Here is a 20,946-nt window from a genome sequence, read left to right on the forward strand (position 1 = left end):
CTTTAGAGCAGTCGGGCCTTCAGAGCTGATTGCTCTGAAGGATCTGCTTCATGTGCTTTCCTGCAAAATCCCTTCATGTACAAAACAAGAGCAGCAGCTTGTTGGCTGTTTTAGAAGACAAGAATCTTGTTACTGAGTTGCCTGTTGCTACACAGCAGAAGTTAATGGCTTTATTATTCCATATTACATTTACACTTATTTACAGTGAAACTGATGATCCCTTCGTCACAGGATTTACAAACAAGGTACTGAGTTCTGCAACAGAACTCAGTTGCAGAACTGAGTTCCGACATGCCACATGTCGGAACTCAGACATGTGGCATGACATGTAGAGAAAAATTCTCTATTGAATTTTTCTTTTCCATTGGTATTTTCTCCAAAGAACAGAAAAAAACAATTTATCTTATTTCAGGGACACAAAACACTTAATATTTGCAAAAGTATTTACAGGAAACTTTTAAATATTTGATTGGCATTTTAAGTGGTAGACCAACACAAAGTGTCACATATTTCTGAAACCACACTGCAGTTAAAGCTGCAGGGCTTCAGTGGTTCAGTCGCTGAGCCACTGTGAACATCAGTTTTCAAATCTCGTCATAGGTTCTCAATTGGATTTAGGCCTGGGCTTTGACTGGTCCATTCCAGCACAAACATACTTTGAAAGGACATTTCTCCCTCTGGCTGTAGTCACTGACCCCCTGCTCAATGCAATGCACCCTTTTCCGGGGAGAGCGGTACATTCATGTACCATCATATTAAATCTGCAACTAAAAGTTTAAATGTTTTATGCCTCGTGTGACCTGAAAACCAGAAGGTTTACCTGTGGTTAAGATGAACTTTTCACATTATATCTCACTTTCAAGACAGTTCAGTGTAGTTTTTGAAACTGTTTTAACTAATCTCCACCTTGCATCTTTACCTGCTCTCTCTATACATCCTGTAGATAAAACCTCTAGTTCCCTCTGTGTTTATCGTGATCTGTAAAGTGAGTTGCTTTCGTGCGTTTCGCATGCATTCACTGCTGTGCCGTGATGCAATCTGAAAGATTCTGAAACCAAACACACCAAAATAAGGCATGTTAAGAGTGTGGTAGAAATCACAAAATGAGGTTTAGAAGCAACAGTGCACTAGGTTTTAACATTTTGCCTCCACTTTTAGAGTTTTTATACTCTTGAATGGGAGAACAAGAAGGCTCAACATTGTTCGTTTTGTGTTTAACCATCAGAGATGTAACCATAAAGTCCTGCACATGATCCCTGCAGGCAGTCGGACGTCTCAAAGCTGGATCTGATTTCACTAAATTCAGTGATGGGGCTCAAGTAGCTCTTGTTTGCAATGCACCTCAGCTGCTGATGGGGGGGTGTTTGACACAGCAGGACAGCAGACTGAGGCCGGTAGCCTGTTTGGAGTGGACAGGAAGGAGGAAGAGACGACTGGGGAGCAGTCGAGCACGTTGTGTCCGTACCCTCAGGATCCATCAGGATTGAGCTTTCATGCCACAAAGGTTTGACTGTCAAAACTTCAATGTCACAGCTGATGCACTCTTCCTCTCTCTGAGACTGCAGCTTCTGACCAGTCTAAACCAGAATGCAGAAAAAAAACATGCCTTCTAGAGAAACCTGAAGTCATTTTTGTGATTATTTTTATCAGACAAGGGTGTCGAAACTTGATGTGAAAAAAGACACAAACTGAAACATTAAAAAGGTCAAACATTTCTCAACAAAAAACATTCTCAAGAATTTACGACAGAAACTGGAATTATATCAGGAATGGATAAAAATATAACATTTAATGTTATAGAAGTCAAAGAAATTGAGAGGAAGTTTTTTTCACAAGTAGTTAATTAGTTCATTAGGAATGTTATATATATATATATATATATATATATATATATATATATATATATATATATATATATATATATATATATATATATATTTCTGTTGATCTCAATTCAACAGAAATCTGTGGACTATGCTTAAAGGATTAAACTTTGGATTTAAACTTTGGATCTTCTACCAATTCTGCTAAGAACAGTGGTCAGCAGTGGTCAGACATTCAGCCAGAATTATACCAAGAAAATGTTGATGGATCCAAAACGTTTGCAGCTTTCTATGAGATATCTGAACTGAAGACGTTTAAAAAAAAAAAAAACAATTCAAACTTGTCCACCCAGTTCTTATTTTAAAAACCACTACAGCTGCATGATTGAATATAGTTATAGCAAACAAAATTAAAACTAAACTTCCTTTGAGATTAATTAAATATCTATCCATACCTCATTCAAGAAGCTCTCAAACTCAGGAGTTTTGATGTTCATACCAGCAGGATAAGTAAATATCTCCCTCAGTCCATTTTGTAAACTAGGGGAAACACACAAAATCTCAGAGGTCTGGAAAATTTTGAATATAAACATACTGGAGTAAATCTAAACACTCCCATCTCTCACATTTTCCTTTGTGGCCAAAGCAGAATGGTGCAGCCCAGCAGGAGCAGGATGGGAATAAAGATCTTTGGTAAGTGGGAAAAATCTGCAGAGAGAATCAGAGAAATATCAGAATTCAGTGAGCTGGGAAAACCGAAGACATCCAAGCTTAACTGATTTATTTTGGTAACTATCGTGTTTTCGTGGAAGTCCTGGATCGAACGAAGCTCACTGTTAACTTTGGTCCTGATGGTAATGCTGGCAGCTGATCCGGGCCCAACTGTAGTCAGAGCCCTCACAGAGCAGACGTATTCCTGGTCCTGCTGCAGACCCTCCATGGTTACTGACTTTTGCCGGGGATCGCCCACGGAAACGTTGAATAAAACTAGGTAGACACAAGGTTTCGTTTATCTGAGATTATGCCCACTGATCAAATTATATTATATACATTGATGTTTACAACAGTCCTCGTGTAATTCAAAGTTTTCCTCTGAACTCACTTGCAGCATGACCTAAATGAGCATCAGTCTGCACTTCCTGCACTGTTACCAGGTAACCAGTGATGAATGCCCTCTGGGCTGGATCATCTTCGTCATAGTGCCACTCCAGTATCACAGATGCATATGTCCTTTTAACAGGTTGTATTATTCTTGGGGGCTCCACATATCCTGCGGAAGTGGAAATGATGTGATGGAAAAAGAACAGAATTGATAAGAATCAATGGAATAAACAGGAAGCATGGTGATGCTCAGTTGTGAGACTAAATTTTGTTCACAAGTGTTTGTACATGAATTTAAAGGTGGCTTTAATTGTTGAATTAATCAAGTAAAAATGTTATGATTTTGTGTAAAGAACATCTTCCTGGGTATTTTCCAGACCTGATACTCACCACAAAAAAAAAAAAAAACACCCCAGAAAAGTACTAAACTGCTATAATGCTACAAAATAAATCTTTTTGGGGAAAATTCATCAAATTCTCCTATATGTTCCATGTTTTAAATGCACCACCTGCATCTTTTCATAGAGCCGATTGCGCTTACTACAAACAATATCTTCAGTCTCTTTAAATTCAGCAGATGTTACCAGTTTGCACATATTTTGTGCCAGATCCAAAAATACAACAGGTGAAGGAAGTGATGCATGACATGGACAAACACTTTTCCTCTCAGAGAGCATCAGGTCCAGCCCTGAAGATTCACTGCTCAGAAGTGTAAAAGCAACATCTGAATGTTTTACATTCCTAAATCAGTAAGTAATGTGGAGTTTGTGAAATATGATGAAATGATTGCTCCTGATTTGTTGAAAGTTAGAAAGCATTGATAAAAGCAAAAAAAAAAAAAAAAAAAAAAAAAATATATATATATATATATATATATATATATATATATATATACATATGATTGAGGACTTTTTATAAGAATTAGACAGCATTTTAGTGCTAAAAATGTTTTATTGAGGATAAATTGAGGATTGTAATAAACTAATCCTGACTCCAATTTTTCCTTTCCTCTGAAACAAGACATATTTTCATCAAACAGACAAAAAAGTAAATAAAATATTTTTAAAGAAATATTTTCTCTCAGTAAAAAGAAAAAAGACTTACTGGACTCCTGAAAGTATCCAGTCTGTGTCTCCAGTAGTTTGTCTCCATGATCTGTGCATCCATAAATATTGAATGAATATCTCAATTCCGGTTTGAAGTATCCTGCAAAACCATCCCACAGAAATTACAGTAAGTGTCCAAGTTGATAGAAAAAATACCAGAGAAGAGAAAAACGTACCTGCAGGTAAGAAAGTGCTGTTTCCTTTAGGCACTTTCATCCACTGCAGCGTGCAGGGTGCTTTGCTTCCCATGATGCACCACTCCACGGTGTGACCGCAGGTGACTGAAGTTTGCTCATTCCACCACAGATGGAAACCATCAGCTGTTCTGCTCAGGCGCTTCTTCACTGGAGGGATTTCTGGACAGCCACAAATTTACAATCATTTATTATCTAAACGTTTCAGCTTTTCAGCTTAATGCATCATTCAGTGAGAAAAAAAAACAATTAACAGAAAGGAGTGCATATAAAATATTTATTTCACATTTTGGTTTGTCAAAATAGCTTGAATGTACACCCCATGTAACAAGAACAAAAGCCTGCTGGGTCATTTATTTAAAAAAATTAATTTTAGTCATATTTGCACAAAGAAAAATCCTTAAAAAAAAAAAAAAGTATGCCAACGTCACCTGAGTCGTCCTTTGGCGGGATGATGATGCGGGCTGAGATGGACAACCCTGTGCTGAGAGCAGCTTGAACAGTAAAGTTACACCTGCTGGGACCAATCAGGACGACTGCCTGACTCTGGCCGCTGTCCTTCAGCTCTGTCACAGTTTGACCTTCCTGTGACCACTGGACTGCATAGCTTTGGATCTTCACTGAGGTTGCTGTACCAAAAGCAGGCTGGCGACAGAATGGATCAGTTTAAAACTGTTCAGAAGACAAAGTTCGGCTCTTATTTGTACTAAAATATATTTTTTAAAACAAACATACAGGCTTCCATAGCAGAGTGACGTTACGAATGCCTGAATCAGGTTTGCTCTCTATTCTCCTCCATAAGTCCAAGGTTACCACTGAGGAGCGTTGTTTGTTCAAGGGAACCAAAGTGGGATGTCATTTGTTAGAAAAAAAATAGAAATAATCGTTTTAGAATAAATGTCAGTTCAACTTTTAATTTCTTCTTTATGTTTAGGCCATTCTAGACAAGTCAGAAACTCTCATTTAAAGCTTACGTGTTCTAAATGGTACAGGCTCGGTCCATTGTCCCCAAAATCTCCCATTGACGGAACAGCGCACCTTAGCAGAGTAAGTCCTGTTTGGACGCAGGCCATCCAGACGCACTTTACAGAGACCATCCTCACTGCTGCAAGGCAGCTGTTGCAAAGAATGAAAGTTACAACAAAACTTTAAAACCTCCGGTCGTTCTGAAGTTAAACAGGGTGGAAATTACCTCTCTGTTGGTGTCATTCGATGCAGAAACCTGACAAAGGAGTTTGTTCTGGGTCAGGTTCCCTTCTACGGTCCAGATCAAGCTGACGTCAGTCACCCCGGGAATCACTCTGTCCAGCTCCAACACAGGTGACACTGCACGTATTTTATTAAACTACCAATCACTCAAAGCAACTTAGAAAGTGTCAAATAAAAGAAAAATGCAGATTATATTCATTTTATAGGAATTGGTATGAGTGCCAATAAGTGTGGGACTGGTGTCAGCCCATTGTTTCCCATATTCCTGTACATATTGGATTCCAGCCTGAATAAATGTCCTCAGACTGAAGGTTGGTTTTTTCGCTACAAAGATGCATACATCTGTTATTATAGAATAATAACAAGGTGATGCTGTCTGATTCATTTAGTTTAAAAGATGAACAACCTCTCTCAGAGATATTGAAGCTGTAGGTCGCCGTCTCTTCTCCCAGCTGGTCCTTCACCTCCAGACGGATGTTGTATTCCTGCTGCTGTGGCACAGCTGGGAAAGTACAGGATGGCGGCTGACAGCGGACAGGAGCCTGGTCTGTGTTCCTGGTTATTGACATCACATAAAAATAAAGAGAAAATACTTTAAGCATGAACAGCTTGCATAATCACGTTGGCATCTCTGCTGCAGAATATCTAAATGTATAAAGTCTTAGTTTTACATTTCTGAAAGTGTGAATACCAATAAAATGCAAAATGTGTGTCTTGTAGTTGAACTGTGTAATGTGGAGCACGAGTCAAGCCTCAAGCCTTAAATGATTCCTGATAGTTTACAGATTTTCAGAAAAAAAAAAAGTCAGACTAACTTCTTATTTAAATGTCTCACGAGCCAAACTTTTGTCAAACATACTTTTTTTTCGTCTTTATTGGTAAAAAACAGCACATTCAAGGGCATCATAAAAAAAACAACCACATTTATTGTGCTGATTATGCTTACTCAATGTAGAGTGTGTGTGTCTGGTTATTGAAGTCAAACTCGTCTCGTTTCCTCCCGGGGTCCCACATGCAGGTGATGTTCGTCATGTCTGAGGTTGTGCAGTTCAGGTTTCTGGGCTTTTGAGGAGGAACTGCAGGAAACAAACACAGCGTTAGAATTTATCATCAGCATTTTTTTTTTCCAAATATCTGTAGATCTTTATCATGCATGGTGGGGACACGGTTAGCAATGTTGCCTTAGAGAAAGAAGTTTAAATACTTTCAGAAAGGAATAAATAACATCAATCCAATGTTGATTAGTCACTTTTATCAGTAGACCAGCCGCCCCACGTGTTCCAGAAAGGGCTAAGTGGATATTGATGATGAATAGACAGATTAATGTTATAAACTTACAGCTGATGTTGTTCTCGACTGAGTTGCTATTTCCTGTTGAATCAACACATTTGAAAAACAGTCTTTTGATGTGGGTGTTTGGGATTGTCAGATTGGTCATTAAAATAGCCTGAACCCCATCTCCGATGTTCAGAAGTGGGTAGGAGTCCTGCCTCAAGGTGATACGCGTGACGTTTACACCCACTGGGGGAACACAGCAGAGCGTGGCAGAGCTTCCCTCTTTCAGTATCCGTTTGGAAGGGAATATCAGGGGTTTATCTGCTGCTCTGGCTCCTAAGACACAGATAAGCAGTTTAATGGAGCTCTACATGTATATTTGCATTGAAACATGACAGGAATAAGTGAAGAGAATGAAGAAAAGATAAACAACTTCCATTTGTTGTAGTGGTTGTAAAAGAACTGAACAACTTAAAAGATTTAAAGAAAGAAACATGGTGGCTTTTTTTGAATTTTGTTTAAATGATTGTCTTTTTGGCTGACTCCCAATCGACTCACCATGGTTGGTTACCCAGTTGCTCCAAGGACCAGCGGCGGTTCGATTACAAAAACTTCGTATCCTGACCGAGTGATCGACACACTCAAGCGGCAAATCAGAGATCCACGTCAAAGTGGACCAACCCGAGTCCGTGGTAGGTATGCTCACATTTCTCTGGGTTTAAAAAAACAAAACATTAACAGTTTGGAGTTTATCAAAAGAAAGATCTACATAGATATTAAAATTTTATCCGTATGGCTTTAATTTTTAAAGAAATAACGCAAAGTGCACCTCATGGTTTAAAAATACTCTTATTCTATTATATATTCTGTTTGGATTTTACGTTATAGACAACAAAAAGGAGCTCATTATGCAAATTCAGTGGGATTTGTGAGCATCAAATTTAAAGTTTTGACACGTTTTTCGAGTTGGATTTATGTCTGGACTTTGACTGAGCCAAATATGTCTTGATCTAAAACTACTGCAGTGGTGTTTAGTGATACTGTAATGCTGAAAGGTGAACTTGTTCCATGACTGCCTGTTAAATAGCTCCATCCACTAACTGTGAGGACACCGACTCCTGTGTTCCTTCATCTTACATTTCACACAGGGGAACTCTACGTTCTATGTTCAGATCATCTGAACTCAGCCAGGAACATCTAAATAATGGCAGGATTTCAGTGCTGCTTCGCCCAGTTACCTCCGTTTCTCTTACTTTCACGTATTTTGCACATTGTTGGTCCATATTCTGTCTCACTGCTTTAAATAAAGCTACTATCAAGATTGTTCACCTCTTAGCAAATGAACAAACTGTTACTTTCAGGCGGGAATCAAGTGATTACGTTACAACAGAGTTACTGCCCAAAAAAATGACAAACAGGAAAGCCTCAGTCAAAACAAAAATGTTTGTTCCAAGTTCAATTTGCTGCTGTATCAACCACAATTCTCTCAAAGAAGAGTTTTGCAGACACGGGTTTCATCACAATTACATTTGTAGTTTCTTTATATACTAAGAGAAAGTTAGTAAAGTATTACATGAAACCATGTAACCAAATTTGAGGCAATACTCCTGTTCCATACTCACATTATAAATAATGGTGTGACTTTTTGTGCGGCTGATTTGGATCTCATAAACGTCGCTCTCCGATGCTCCCCTGTTCCTTGGCCAGCTCACTACAAGGCTTTGATTGGCACTATAATTACGAATGTTTGGTTTTGGTGGCAGAGAACCTGGTCCAACATGTATATAAAAACAAACAAACAAACAAACAAAAAAAAAAACAACTCTTGAAAATGCTGCAGGAAAAAAAATACATTTATAAATGGAAATCCAGAAAACCCAACTTACCAAAGTCAGCACAGCCCTCAGTGTGAGGATGAGAAAATATAAGATACAAGCCAAGCAGGTGAGCGGAGAACAGTTCAATGTTTCCCGTCATCATGACTAAATCAACAAAGTGGGACTCTGGCCGCTGACTGCAAACACCAACGGGAAGCCTCTTGGGTCAAAGTCAAATGGTAGTTTGCGTGCAGTGAGTAGTGGAGTGTTGCGAAATGTTTCACAGGAACTCATGAGAAGTGTGTAACTATTAAGCGGATGCTTGAAATAAGGTGGAAGACACTGAAATAGATGTTTACCAAGATAGTTTTATATACACAGTGTTACGTCACGTACAGTTCCGGTCAGAAGCTTTCATACAGACATCGTTGGCATGAATGTCATATTGATCTTAGTGACATACTCATTTATTTAAATGGCTTTTTTGAAATATGAAATAACTGTATAAGAAAACACTTAATTGTCTTTAAAAACAGTAACCGATGGAAAGGTTTCTATTGGTCGTGGATTTCCTCCAAGTTTGAACCGTTTTCTTGATAGAATTGGTCAAATGGTTGGTTTCTTGCACAAACCTGGCCTTTTAAAATATTCCAAACATTTTTAACAGGATTAAGGTCATGACTTTGGGTAGGCCACAAAGCCAGTAGCTTTGTTTTATCCTGCTTTAAACTACCACACCCGTTTTCATTTGTTTGGAGTAATTGCTTTATCAGAATACTCACCAACGTCCAAGTATCAAATATATGACCGAAAATGTCACAACTAAAAGAACAAAATAGCAGAAACATAAAGAATTACTGTCAACAGTGAAGAAGGTCTTAACATAAAACCTGTAGCCTTTTTAGAGAAACACTGCTGACCCACATGGACAAACCAAATGCCTTCTGAAGATCATCTCTATGGCCAGAGCAGACAAAAGCTATGCTGGTTTTACACAATGACAGGAAATTTCTTAGGAGTGAAGGGGAGGTTTTTGAACAAGTAAACATTGTGACAACTCACTACTGGGCCTGGTGGTGATAGGATCATTGAACTGAGCTCTTCTGCTGCTGCCAATTGTGCTGGTTACTACTTCAACTTCACCTCAATTTATCAATGTGTTAGAAACCTGGACACAGCAGGCTGTTTCAGCAGGACAGTTATCCTGTTTATATGCATCATAATTAGTTTAGGAATGAACCATATTAACTAAGCTTCCCAACTTATAGACCATACTTAAGAGTTCACCAGTTAACCTGAACTAATTCCACTCAGAAGTGTGAGCCAGAAATAATTATTTAGGTTCTCTTGGTGCTTTTTGTTTGTACCTGGATGTTGTGTTTTGTTTTGTTTTTTTCTAATTCTGTCAGAAAAACAATGGGAGGATCCTCTATGCACATCAAATGCAGTTAAAGTTGTGCAAAAAAAAAAACAGTTGTGTATCTCAGTGAACCAGTCACAAACATAGTTTTGATAACATCTACGTGTAAACATTTCCCTTTGAGGCAAACTGAGAGAAATACATGAGCTTGTATTTGTCAAAATAGTGACAAATCTCACTGAATTTTCCATTTACAACTAGAACTTGATCAAATTGAACATACCGACTATTACTTTTACACTAGAACCTCCTCATTCACCCAATCACACTCACAAACACACACACACACACACACACACGCACACACACACACACACACACCCCCACACACACACACACACACGCACACACACACACACACACACACACATTCCCACGTTGTAGGTGTGCTTGACGTTAAGTGCCACAGCTGCAGCTGAAGTGAAATGTCATTTGCAAATATGGACTCTGAGACAAATCAAACACATTTGACCCCTTGTGTGTAAAAACTCAAAATTGTTCAGCTAGTGATTGTTTTTTAAAAATCACTGAAGCTGTTTTATGTACAACAGTCCCACGCTGCAAAATGAACGGTTACTATTAAAGTGGCATTCATGCCGCCGATGAGGGTATGTAAACTTCTAACCCCAGAGAATACACAATGAGACATTTAAAAAAACAACACATTATTAATATCGGGAGTGCGTGAAGCTATCTATGTCAAATAAATTATAAGAAAACAATTATCTTTACATCAGTTACAGCATCAGCAATATTTTTGGCACTTCGGAGAGATTAAAAAATTAGGAATATACGATCCTTTTTCAACACAGTGTGCATAGGTAGCCTATTCATAATAATAAACATTAAATATATATGTATATATGTACATAAAAAATGTCAGCATATTTGTATCCTTTGCTTACAACAAGTTATGTTGTAAATGTACAACTTAAACAAAGATGGCACTGCAGAACTGGCAAACAGAATATTACAGTCTGAGGCAGAGCTTCATTGACTTCATAACAATAGTTACTTTAAGTGCTTTTGGAGAAATGTATCAATTCTTCTGTTTAAACTGTCTGAGTTAAATGTACCTCTGTCTTCAAATTAGTGCAACAAATAATAACCTAGAATGTAAGGGGGGAAAAAATTAACTGAATTTTATTTATTTATTTATTTTCAAAATTAAAAAGGCACAATGGTTTGATCATCGAGGAGGCACACCGAATTACGTAAAGGCACATAACAGTCAGAATGCTTAAATATTCGGAGTTTTAAATGGACATGAGTCCATTTTAAATAGATACGTCACAATGAAGACGCAGATAAATTATCCTTTTCTTCCAGTTTCTGAACTGGCAGCTTGCTCTGCTTCGTCCTGCATTCTCAGAGGTAAACAATGTTTTCCTCGACTCCCTCCTCTCCGTTCTGTCCTTCGAGGGAGAGATAAGCCTGGGGTGGGAGCAGCGGGGTGAGAGAGGGAGAGGAGGAGTCGTGCTCCTTAATGGGTCCGTGACCTGTGATCCCTGACCTCCAGGGACCTGAAGTTTGCCTTTCCTCCAGCTGGGTGAAATCTGCTGCAAGGAGGAAAAACGGGTCAACGATTCTGGGATCTGAATGAAGAGGAGATGAATCAAGCTCATGTTTTAAAAGCAGAAATATGTCCTACTGTTGCTGCATCTCTGCTGCTGTGACGGCACTCTGCTGCTGAAGGGATGGAGGCAATCGGCGGCCGGTCGGGAGCAGCTGTGGTTGTTGCCGTACAGAGGCTGCTTGCCGTGGGTTTGGCTCAGCAGCGTGTTGAGGCTGTTGTAGAGGCTGGCGCTGCAGTCGGCTGAGCTGAGCGGCGGCCCGTCCGGATTATTCTTCTTCTGCGTGGAGAATGTGTGCTGGTGGTTGTAGATGGGGGGCTGGTGGAGGTGGTTCTGTTGCAGGGAGCTGAACAAACCCGACTCGGTCTTGAACAGTGAGTAGTTCCCATCAAGGCTGCCTGTGCGGCTGTGTGTGGCAACCTGGAGAGGTAACACACACAAACAAAAGAGTGGAGGTCAAGCAAACCACCCTGTTTTACTTTTATACATTTTTTTTTATTCCATAAACGTTCATTTCTCTGCTCATTTCTACAGCAGACGACAGCAGCTGTCCCCGCTTAAAATTTTACTTTAGCTTTTTTGAGATGCAAAAAATATTATATGGTAATCATGAAATAGAAAGTTTTTTTTTCTTGTTATACAAACTATTTGATTCAGGAGAAATGATTTGATCACTTTAACATTTCACAAAGTTATTTTCAAAAGTTATAATCTAGACTTGGATAATTAATTTGGTTCTAATTATCCTAAGTGATTGTGACTTCTTTTAATACATGTAATAAAATGATTTATTAAAAGTCCATTAAAAAGCCAACTTTGTATGATTTTGTAAATTATGATAATTTAATGCAAAGTTGGCATTTGTAATGGACTTTCAATGCAACTTTTAGAGCAACTTTGCATTAAAAGTGTCGTTATTTACTGAATGACACTTCATGACCACTGTCATAAACCTTCATAAAGACTTCTTTATGTTCATGACAGGTGTTATGTCATGTTTATGACAGTGACATGTCAGTCTTATGCACACTCCTTCAAATAAAGTGTTACCAAAATAAGATCTGTTGCCAAAGATCTAATTTTCACTCAAGAAAACGACATGTTTACAGCGCAGCCAATTTTTTTGCTTAAACATTTTCTGCGGTGATGCATTTCCTCCTCCTCTCTCTGATCTGCTTGCCTTGTATCCATCTAGTGGTATTGTGACGGGCAGGCTGCTCTGGCGGCTGTGTCTCCAGCTGTGCAGCAGCCTCTGCTGGGCTTCGATCCTCTCCTTCTCCCTCTCCACGCTCCTCTGGCCCTCCCTCAGCCTGTCCAGGTTTTGCTGATACTCCTGCAGCTGGGCGTCGAGCTCCTCCCGCTCGCAGCGGAGCCGCTCCGACTCAGACAGACACTGCTGCTCTCGCTGCTCCAACACGCTCTCCTGCTCAGTCTGTAAGCAAACAGGCAGATATATGTTTATCTATGCTTTAGTACTTTATATCTTTTTAACTTCAGTAGATTTTATCATGTTGCAACCATAAAAATGCATGTATGTACAGTGAGACCAACACAAATTGCTCTGTGTCTTTTGGATGGAGAGTGATACAAGGTTTTCAAAACGTCTTCTTTTTATTTTTATGGAACTGAAAACTTATGCTCTGCACAATATTAAGACTTACGTTTGCAATATTTTGTTTTGTATTTTACTTTCACTTCCCCCAAGAATACATGTAGTGGTTATAATGTTCAAAAATTCAAAGGGGTAAGGATACGTTCACATTACAGACTGAAGCTGAGAACAAAAAAAAAGTTACTACAGGAACGATGAGAGTATTTTGGTTCTATTTAAACTGCTGTGAATGAAGAAATAAGACAGAAATGAGTCTTTCCTGCTGTTTCTCTCTGGCCACACATTCTTTTTCCCAGCGCTGCTGCTCTTGTTTCAGCTTAGCTTGGAGCTTCTGCACCTCATCCACATCTTCTTTCTTCCTCTCCAAACTCTTCTTTTCCTCTTTCATCTTGTCAGTGCTCCTCTGCTTCTCCTGTTCCTGGAGGGAGAAAAAGCAAATCAGCACCTTAATGCGATGTTGAACCTCACATGCCACAAGCTCATTGACTGGCTGGCAGATAAATGACAGATTAATATTTTTATGAACAAACCAAGTTGGTTTGGAGGGAGGTGATGCTGCGGAGCTGAGGTCTTTCTCCCTCTTGAAGAAGGAGTTTCTGGACTTCATAGAAGCTGTCCTGGAGGGTCACAGCGGCCTGAAAACATGAAATTCAGATCATAACCACCATGTTCTGAATGTCATCAGAGTTTTTCCTCATCAGAATACAAACTAGTAAAAAAATATAAGGAAAAATATATATTGCCACCGTTTCCTGACCTAACTACTATAATGAACATAAAAATAATATATTTCTAAGAGTTATATTTTAAGGAATTCGGCTAGCATACAGTAAACTTTAATAATGCATTCATTCCCTTGTCCTGTATTTTACCATAATTTCCTTAAGGTTCATTTCATGTCATTTTTATTTATTTCATTCACTCAATAATAAACGTAAATAGTTCATGTAACAACTGAAAGTAATTGTGAATGAGAAAAAGCAGAAAGAAGCATAAACATATCTGCCCTCTATTCACATGTAAAGAAAATGAGCTATTCAGCTTTTTTTTTATATATATATTTTACAGACATACTTCAAAAACAGAAAAAAATACTCACAAAAAATACAAATCAAAACATCAGTTTGATCAGTTGATCATAATGATTTTCAATTTGTTTTAAATGCAGAGAAAGACTTGCATTGTTCTTCCTACCTGCAGACTGTAGAGAAGCTGAGTCAGGCTCTGGACGCTCTCTGCCACCTAAACACAGTGGATTATTACACAATAGTAACTTCTATTTGTTAATCTGTGAAAACTACGGATGGGAAAAAGTGAAGAGATCAAACCTTTAAAAGTGTCCCTTTTGCGTCTCCTTTCCTTATCTCGACAGCTGAGCTCCACGACGCGCTCTCCAGGCCCGCTAACTCGCTGTCAGACCCCAGAGAGTTGGAGCTGATACTGAGCGTGCTCAGATAATCCGCTGCATGCATATGGAAGTCAGAGTTGTCCATTAAGATTTCTGGATTTTTAAAATATATGAAATGCTGAACTGTTGGGTTATCCTGTGACTCACGTTCAGAGGGAGACTCCTGAATGCTGCTGCCGTGGCTGTTGTAGCTGCAGCACTCCGGGGCTTGGAGGGGAGAGTTCTGACTGTGGACCGGGACGCCGTCACGGGTCTGGAGAATGTTGATCAGGTTCTCAGCTGGAAAACAAATTTTAGTAAATATTGATGATTGTTCTGCGATGCAGAAAAATACGCGCTTCTCATAGGTATTTTAATCACCCACATAAACAGAGCTTGTGCTCTTGCTAACAATTAAAGCAAGAGATTGTTTTTTTATTTTTTTTGTGTGTCTCTCCTGATCTACAAAGTGTAGAATCTACCATAGGTGTGTTTGAGCTCAGATTCATGGGAAAATGTTTTTTTTTTTTAATAAATAAGTTAATTAGTAAATAATTGATTTTAAAAAATCAAGAAATATTTTAAACAGCTGTCGCCTGTTCTTTAGTGTTTTTCTTTCATAATCTGTAAGTCAAGTTGTGAGAAAAACAGCAAAAAACACAAAATGGTGATTTAAAATATTAATTTGCCAGGATGTGACATTTAAATGACATGTCACTAATACACAGAAATGATGACAACAAAGTCAGAAAGGGTCATTTTGGAGGACTGAACCGACATGATGAAAATTGTGACTTTTTGAAAACAATTTTTCAAAATTGTTTTAAAAAAAAACCCACCATAAAACCACATGGTTTTATGGTGGAAACCATAGTATTTGGAATGATGGTTAAAAAAAAACTTTCTGGGAGGAATTTCTCAATTTGATGCCCGGTTTCAAACTGGGATCAAAGTGTTTTCAGTTCAAATCATACTGTTTGAATTTGTGACTCAGCTTAAACTCAACTTCTGATACTTATTGGTCTACTGTATGTCATTTTGTCTGCTGCAACCCACAGCAAGCAGTTCAACCACAAACTGAACAGCTAGTTTTTAAAAAGAACATGTTTTTGTGTGCAAAGCAAGCGACCGCACACAAAAGTTAAAATAGAGAAAAATAGAAACCTGAGGGTAATCTCTTGTTTCCATCACTGCACAAGCATAAATTATGATCTTACAGCCATTATTTATAAGAAAAGAAACCTTAAAAAAAACTGCATCATGGAAATGTTGACATATTCAGAAATCTGTAACTTTAAAAATATGTTGTGCAGCCATGTTAAAGACGGTCTCTTTGCAATAAATGCTTAAATCTTGATAAATTTTTATTTTGTTTTTTTTCTTCACTGCAACATATTTTATCCCGCCGTGAAGTCTCTTGTTGTAAATCCATACAACAAATCCTGACCCTAACCTTCTCTCAGTGCAGCTGTGAGCAGCGACGATGCTTGACACGGCGCCTCAATGTCGAGGTACTGTGCAGGTCCCACCAGCAGATGGCGATGTGGGACAGATTCTGGTGACCGGAGAGTTAAGTCTGTGAGCTCAGCGTACAGCTGCAACTTCTCCTCCAAGTTGTGGCAGATCTGCTGGTCCTGACCAAGCAACGTTTCTGCACAAACACAAAGAATAGGACTTGCTGTTTATAATGTTTTTTTTTAAAAGAAAGATTTAAAATACATAGGTGTATCTTTAACTTTTTTTTATTACCCTGGAACTTGCTAATTTTTTGAACTCGGACTTCTGAAGCTTGTCTGGCTTCCTCTGTCTCTGCAGTTCGCTCCTCCTCCTCTTCTTCCTCTGGACAACTGCCGTGTAGATTAGCAGGTTGTGAGTAACCCAAGCTTTGTCACCCATTAACTTCACACATACACACACACGCACACACACACACACACACACACACACACACACACACACACACACACACACACACACACACACACACACAGACTTTAACTCAGACAAACACCCTGCTGACGTGCACACACATACACACCTCTCCACAGCCTGTCGGATGTGTCTCATCCAGGCATTCCTCTCTTCTTTTGTGGTGGTGTGAACTTCATACATCTCTGGCCCCACGGAGGATGCAGAGATAAGGAACATTCCTCGCTCCTCATTGGCTACCTCTCTAACAATGAGCTTCTGCAGAGGAATAACTGGAGGCTTCTGGTCCTGAGGGAGAGCCCAGAAAGGCAAGGTTACAAGATGGAAAACTTGAGTGTAGGTGTATCCAATTTCAAAGCATTGTTTGGGTTGATGCCCTTACCACAGATGCAAATATGAAGCGCTGGTCTTTCTCTTGCAGAAAAACCAGGACATCCGTGAGCAAAAGAGCTAAAGTGTCTGGGAACCAAATAGATATATTTACACCAGCTATTCAGAAAGTATTAAACAAATCTAATTTGGCAGCAGAGATGATGATGATCTTCACACCTTTTAGACGCCCCGTGGCAGTCTTCCAGTAGAGCAGCCCTTTGTGGTGCAGAGCTCTGTGCTTGCTGTGCAGGTCCTGTTTGCGAAACACCTTGCCGTTCTTGAGCTTGGCGAAGCTCTTGGCTTCCAGCCTGGCGAGGACTTCCTGCAGCTCCTGAGATCGCTCATGCTTACCGACCGTCAGGTCCACGGCTGTGATGATGTCACGGATCTGAGCCAGGGCATCTGACAAGTTGGAGTGTTCCTGGCTTCTTTCTGGGGGTGGAAGCCGTGGCGGCAAAATTAATAAATAACTTTGTAATGCAATGCAGCTTCGCTGTGACGCGGTGAAATAAGTCCTGATCGAATTACGCATTTATGCATGCCTTCTGCGATCTTATCTTGCATAGAAAAGTTTATAAAGCAGCAGTTTCTTGAAGTGATCATAAATATGTAGTACACTGAATGTATATTTGCTTTGTTGCTGCCAGTTAACATAGTGCCTCACAAATGTATTTATACTTCTTGAGCCATTTAAGTTTTTCTACAACACAACCTGAAACTTTAAAAAAAAAAATTGTGACAGAAGTGAACAAAGTAGGACATAAATGCAAAAAAAAAATAGTAAGTATTTTTACTTTTTTTTTAATTTACTAATGAGTCTGAAAAGTGTGATGTACAGCTGAATTACCCTGTCTATCTTCTGAAGATCCTAGATTTAACCTAATATAATTAAATTTAGTTTCTGCATAAATCCAGCTGTTCTGTGGAGGCCTCAGAGGTTTGTTAGAGAGCATTAGTGAAGAAACAGCATCAGACAAACAGAGGAACACCGCAAACACGCCAAATGTAATGTTGTAGAGCAGGATCAAGCTTGGCTAGAAATATCCCAAGGTTTAAATATCTTACTGTCTTTTAAATATGGAAAGAATAGGGTATCGTAAGCCCACCAAGATATGGTTCCACACCTAAAAGTGGCAGCACAGAGGGCATTAGTAAATCTGGAGGAGCTGCAGAGATCTAAAGATCAGGAAGGGAGGGAGAATTTGCTGACTGGACATAACTAATTAGTTACGGACTTCGCAAATCTGGACTTTATGACAGAATGGCAAGACTATAAACTGATGTGGACAAACACCCTTCATTCAGTGTTGGCATAATGTATTCTGCAAAGTTGGAACATCAGACATACCATAAAATACTTGTGTAATTGTAGCGATAGGTAGTTTTACAAAAGTAGTCAAGGAGGCTAAATACACATGGAAGTCATATTCTTCAGAAAAAAAAAGGTTTTCTTGTATGCACTAGTTTGTGTTTGGCAATCATACAAAATCCTAAAAAAAATTAATATTTTAATATGACAAAAGTGTGAATCATTTTACAAGGTACTCTATTAAAAAAACAAGATTTAACATGCATGAATTTTAAATCTTTTAAGATACGTTACCCTGAGTGTACTGCAGTATCTTCTCTAGCAGGACTGGGTACTTTGTGATGCGCTGCGTAACCAACAGGATAAATTCTGGCACTTCTCTTCGTCTGACCAGAGAGTTATTACTCTGTTGCTGTCCGGAGAGAAGGAATGTGAGTGTAAAACATCTTCAGCTAAACAAAGGCATCTTGAAGGTGGGAGGGAAACTTACTCTGACAAAGCTTTGAAACTTTTTGTTCTGCTGCTGGAGCTCTTTGAAGACATTGACTGCCTCCATGTGGTGACTGCAAAACTCTCCATACACCTGCTTCATCGTCTCAGCATTCTCATCGGAGAACTGAAGGAGATGATGATGATGACTACTAACATCGATCTCTGATTATCACTGACTGCCAGCCTGCCTACCACCAACCTGCTGAAGCAGTACGTCTCCAATTCGATGGATGAGGTAATTTCGGGAATTGTCGGTTTGTGTTGCAGCCTGCCGGCGCTCCTGCAGCGCTCTGAACAAGTTTCTGTGGAAAAGCAGGAGAGGATCCAAGCAAGGGAAGATCCGGGCCACGCAGTCTGAGTCGAGCTGCAGCTCCTCCAGCATGCCTCTCCTGAACACCTCCGACATGACCGTGAGAGTTTGAATATGGTGCAGCTCCGTCTGCATCAGCTCTACACAGAGAGAGAGAACACTGAGAGTCAAACGTCTAATGTTTTACACACACAGATGACTCATTTATGAGGGAAGTTTTCCCACAGTTTTGGCCAACTGTTAATACATAAGTTAACGTAACATTATGAAAGAGAATTAATAAAATTGTCAGGACAGGTTCAACAGAAGAGCCTTTCTTTGGATACCTAGGATAAGATGGTGTTCAGTAACTGGGGGGCTGGTTTTAGGCTCTTTTCAATGGAACATATTTACATAATAGTTTGGTCACAACTATTAAAAAATAGCTGTGTGAAACTGGGAAACTTTATCATGTGCTTTTGTATTTGTAGCATTTCTGTGGGAATGCTTTGGTCTTTTGAATGACCACATTTCTAGATTTCAATAGATATGTGACAAATAATACACATATTATAATATCCTGACACAAAATGGCAATTACAATCAAATCACAGACTAAAGGCGCATAGCCAACATAATGGAATTGTATTTTGTCCCTTTCAATTTAGTATTTAAGATATTTATAAGGCACCAATACACAATAAATGTCATCGTAAGCCACATTATAGGTCAAAAACAGGTCACATTCATATTTAAAATCCAATTCGGTCCAAATTAGTCAATTATAATTCATAATACAATTCAGTCATAGTCATTCAGTTACATAAAAGCAAATAGATTATTATTATTTAGAGTAATGACAGTTGGTAAAAAGTGTGAAGAAGCGCAGTCACTAACATCGCAGCAATTATTGACTATATCCAGGAGACATAATAAGACATATGAGAACGTATGAGGAAGAAAAAGGAAGACGCCAAGCTGAGGACAGTAATAGCTCCATCAATGGCTCTGAAAGTGGCAGATGGAGCTCAAAGTGTTTTCTAGGTCACAGAAAAAACAGAACATATAGAGTTCCTAGCAGTAACAGTTTTGCCAATTACTCTGTCCAGGAAAGAGACACAGCTCCAAGCAGAAGTACTGATATGAGAGAAAAGAAATCAAAGAGAAGATACAACACAGCAACAAGTCTAAAAATGGCTCCAACCAGGAAACAAAAACAGTGAAACACAGAAGTTCTTAGCCAAGAATGCTGTCGACAAAACAGAACGTTGCAAAGAAACCAGGAGTCATTTTAAATGTGTCTTTTTGTAAACTTTGAAAGCCTCCTTGTTTGTGCAGTACAGCTGCACAGCAACGTCCTGCAAGGAACAACCAAAGACAGAAAGAACTCACCATAAATAACATCTTGTCGTTTGATTGTGCGTCTGTCAAGTTGTCTACAAAAGTCTGGACAGACGGCGAGACTCCACGACTCCGCCTCGAGCCCCAGCAGGTCAGCTGACAGGTCACTCAGCAGAGGAGCATCAACAGTATCTGCATATACAGCATCAAGACAAAGAGTCACTTTTTAATTGATGTTTGCCCAAATTCCTGCTGCTCTCTGCCACTCACCCTTTGTGCTGATAGGTAGGTCGGTGAAATGGGGAGTTGTTGTGACAGGTATTCCTTCTTCAGGCGGAGAGCTGTTAGTGCAAGCTGTCATGCTGCTTTCACTGTCCACCCCTGCTGCTTCACTCCAGCCTCTTCAGGGAAACAATGCAAAATAAATAAAGAAATCAGGGCTGGCTCGACGTCCTTGTTGAAAACAACAGTAACTTCAACGATAGCTTCAGCCACATGAGCGTGATGTTGACTGATCAATATTTACAGCTATCATTCAGTGTTTATAGATTCAGACATTTCCTAAAAAGCTTGTTTGCACCACTTACTATTCATAGTGCAGTCTAAAATCATCCCACAGCCACAAGTGTCTAAAAGTCCTTCATAACAATAATAACAACACTGGCAATAGTAATAATGAATATTAAAATAATTGCA

At 39.2% G+C, this 20,946-nt stretch overlaps 2 protein-coding genes across 3 annotated transcripts in view; both read right to left on the bottom strand.

Annotated features, from left to right (window-relative positions):
* Positions 1-137: 137 nt before the first annotated feature.
* On the bottom strand, positions 138-8,826 carry osmr (oncostatin M receptor). 2 transcript variants are annotated; one of them, XM_088008734.1, is made up of 17 exons: positions 8,595-8,826; positions 8,331-8,476; positions 7,267-7,420; positions 6,772-7,044; positions 6,380-6,509; positions 5,840-5,988; positions 5,417-5,550; positions 5,199-5,340; positions 4,960-5,039; positions 4,656-4,869; positions 4,207-4,386; positions 4,029-4,130; positions 2,926-3,093; positions 2,658-2,810; positions 2,450-2,531; positions 2,279-2,363; positions 138-1,577 (listed from the first exon to the last, which is right to left on the bottom strand). In XM_088008734.1, exons 1-17 carry the CDS (start codon positions 8,686-8,688, stop codon positions 1,215-1,217), a joined length of 2,649 nt encoding a protein of 882 aa, XP_087864860.1. In that variant the 5' UTR covers positions 8,689-8,826; the 3' UTR covers positions 138-1,214. The 2 variants fall into 2 exon arrangements, with proteins under 2 accessions (XP_087864860.1, XP_014861189.2); XM_015005703.2 differs by lacking the exons at positions 5,199-5,340; positions 5,417-5,550.
* A 47-nt stretch (positions 8,827-8,873) lies between these two features.
* Positions 8,874-20,946, bottom strand: part of LOC106929037 (rho guanine nucleotide exchange factor 28-like) — a 35,572-nt gene continuing 23,499 nt past the window's right edge. Inside the window, exons 14-31 of the mRNA XM_088008733.1 lie at positions 20,521-20,651; positions 20,302-20,442; positions 18,820-19,070; positions 18,619-18,744; positions 18,423-18,540; positions 16,997-17,251; positions 16,830-16,906; positions 16,557-16,735; positions 16,268-16,365; positions 15,972-16,169; positions 14,687-14,818; positions 14,460-14,593; positions 14,326-14,373; positions 13,662-13,766; positions 13,376-13,549; positions 12,700-12,951; positions 11,597-11,939; positions 8,874-11,504 (exon numbers count right to left, since the gene is read on the bottom strand). Coding sequence (XP_087864859.1) covers positions 11,314-11,504; positions 11,597-11,939; positions 12,700-12,951; positions 13,376-13,549; positions 13,662-13,766; positions 14,326-14,373; positions 14,460-14,593; positions 14,687-14,818; positions 15,972-16,169; positions 16,268-16,365; positions 16,557-16,735; positions 16,830-16,906; positions 16,997-17,251; positions 18,423-18,540; positions 18,619-18,744; positions 18,820-19,070; positions 20,302-20,442; positions 20,521-20,651 — 2,953 coding nt within the window. The 3' untranslated portion in view covers positions 8,874-11,313. The remainder of the gene's footprint in view (positions 11,505-11,596; positions 11,940-12,699; positions 12,952-13,375; positions 13,550-13,661; positions 13,767-14,325; positions 14,374-14,459; positions 14,594-14,686; positions 14,819-15,971; positions 16,170-16,267; positions 16,366-16,556; positions 16,736-16,829; positions 16,907-16,996; positions 17,252-18,422; positions 18,541-18,618; positions 18,745-18,819; positions 19,071-20,301; positions 20,443-20,520; positions 20,652-20,946) is intronic.

Source organism: Poecilia mexicana, unplaced genomic scaffold, assembly GCF_051168715.1.
Source record: "Poecilia mexicana isolate PSO_F unplaced genomic scaffold, ASM5116871v1 scaffold_9, whole genome shotgun sequence".
NCBI lineage: Eukaryota > Metazoa > Chordata > Actinopteri > Cyprinodontiformes > Poeciliidae > Poecilia > Poecilia mexicana.

Bases quoted from the DNA above. Each gene is read 5' to 3' on its own strand.
- osmr (XM_088008734.1), bottom strand. From the start codon at position 8,688: ATGATGACGGGAAACATTGAACTGTTCTCCGCTCACCTGCTTGGCTTG. The intron at 7,045-7,266 runs GTGAGTCGATTG...TCTGTGTCTTAG, and splicing joins CAACTGGGTAACCAACCATG to GAGCCAGAGCAGCAGATAAA. The intron at 5,040-5,198 runs GTAAGCTTTAAA...AACGCTCCTCAG, and splicing joins GCCTGTACCATTTAGAACAC to TGGTAACCTTGGACTTATGG.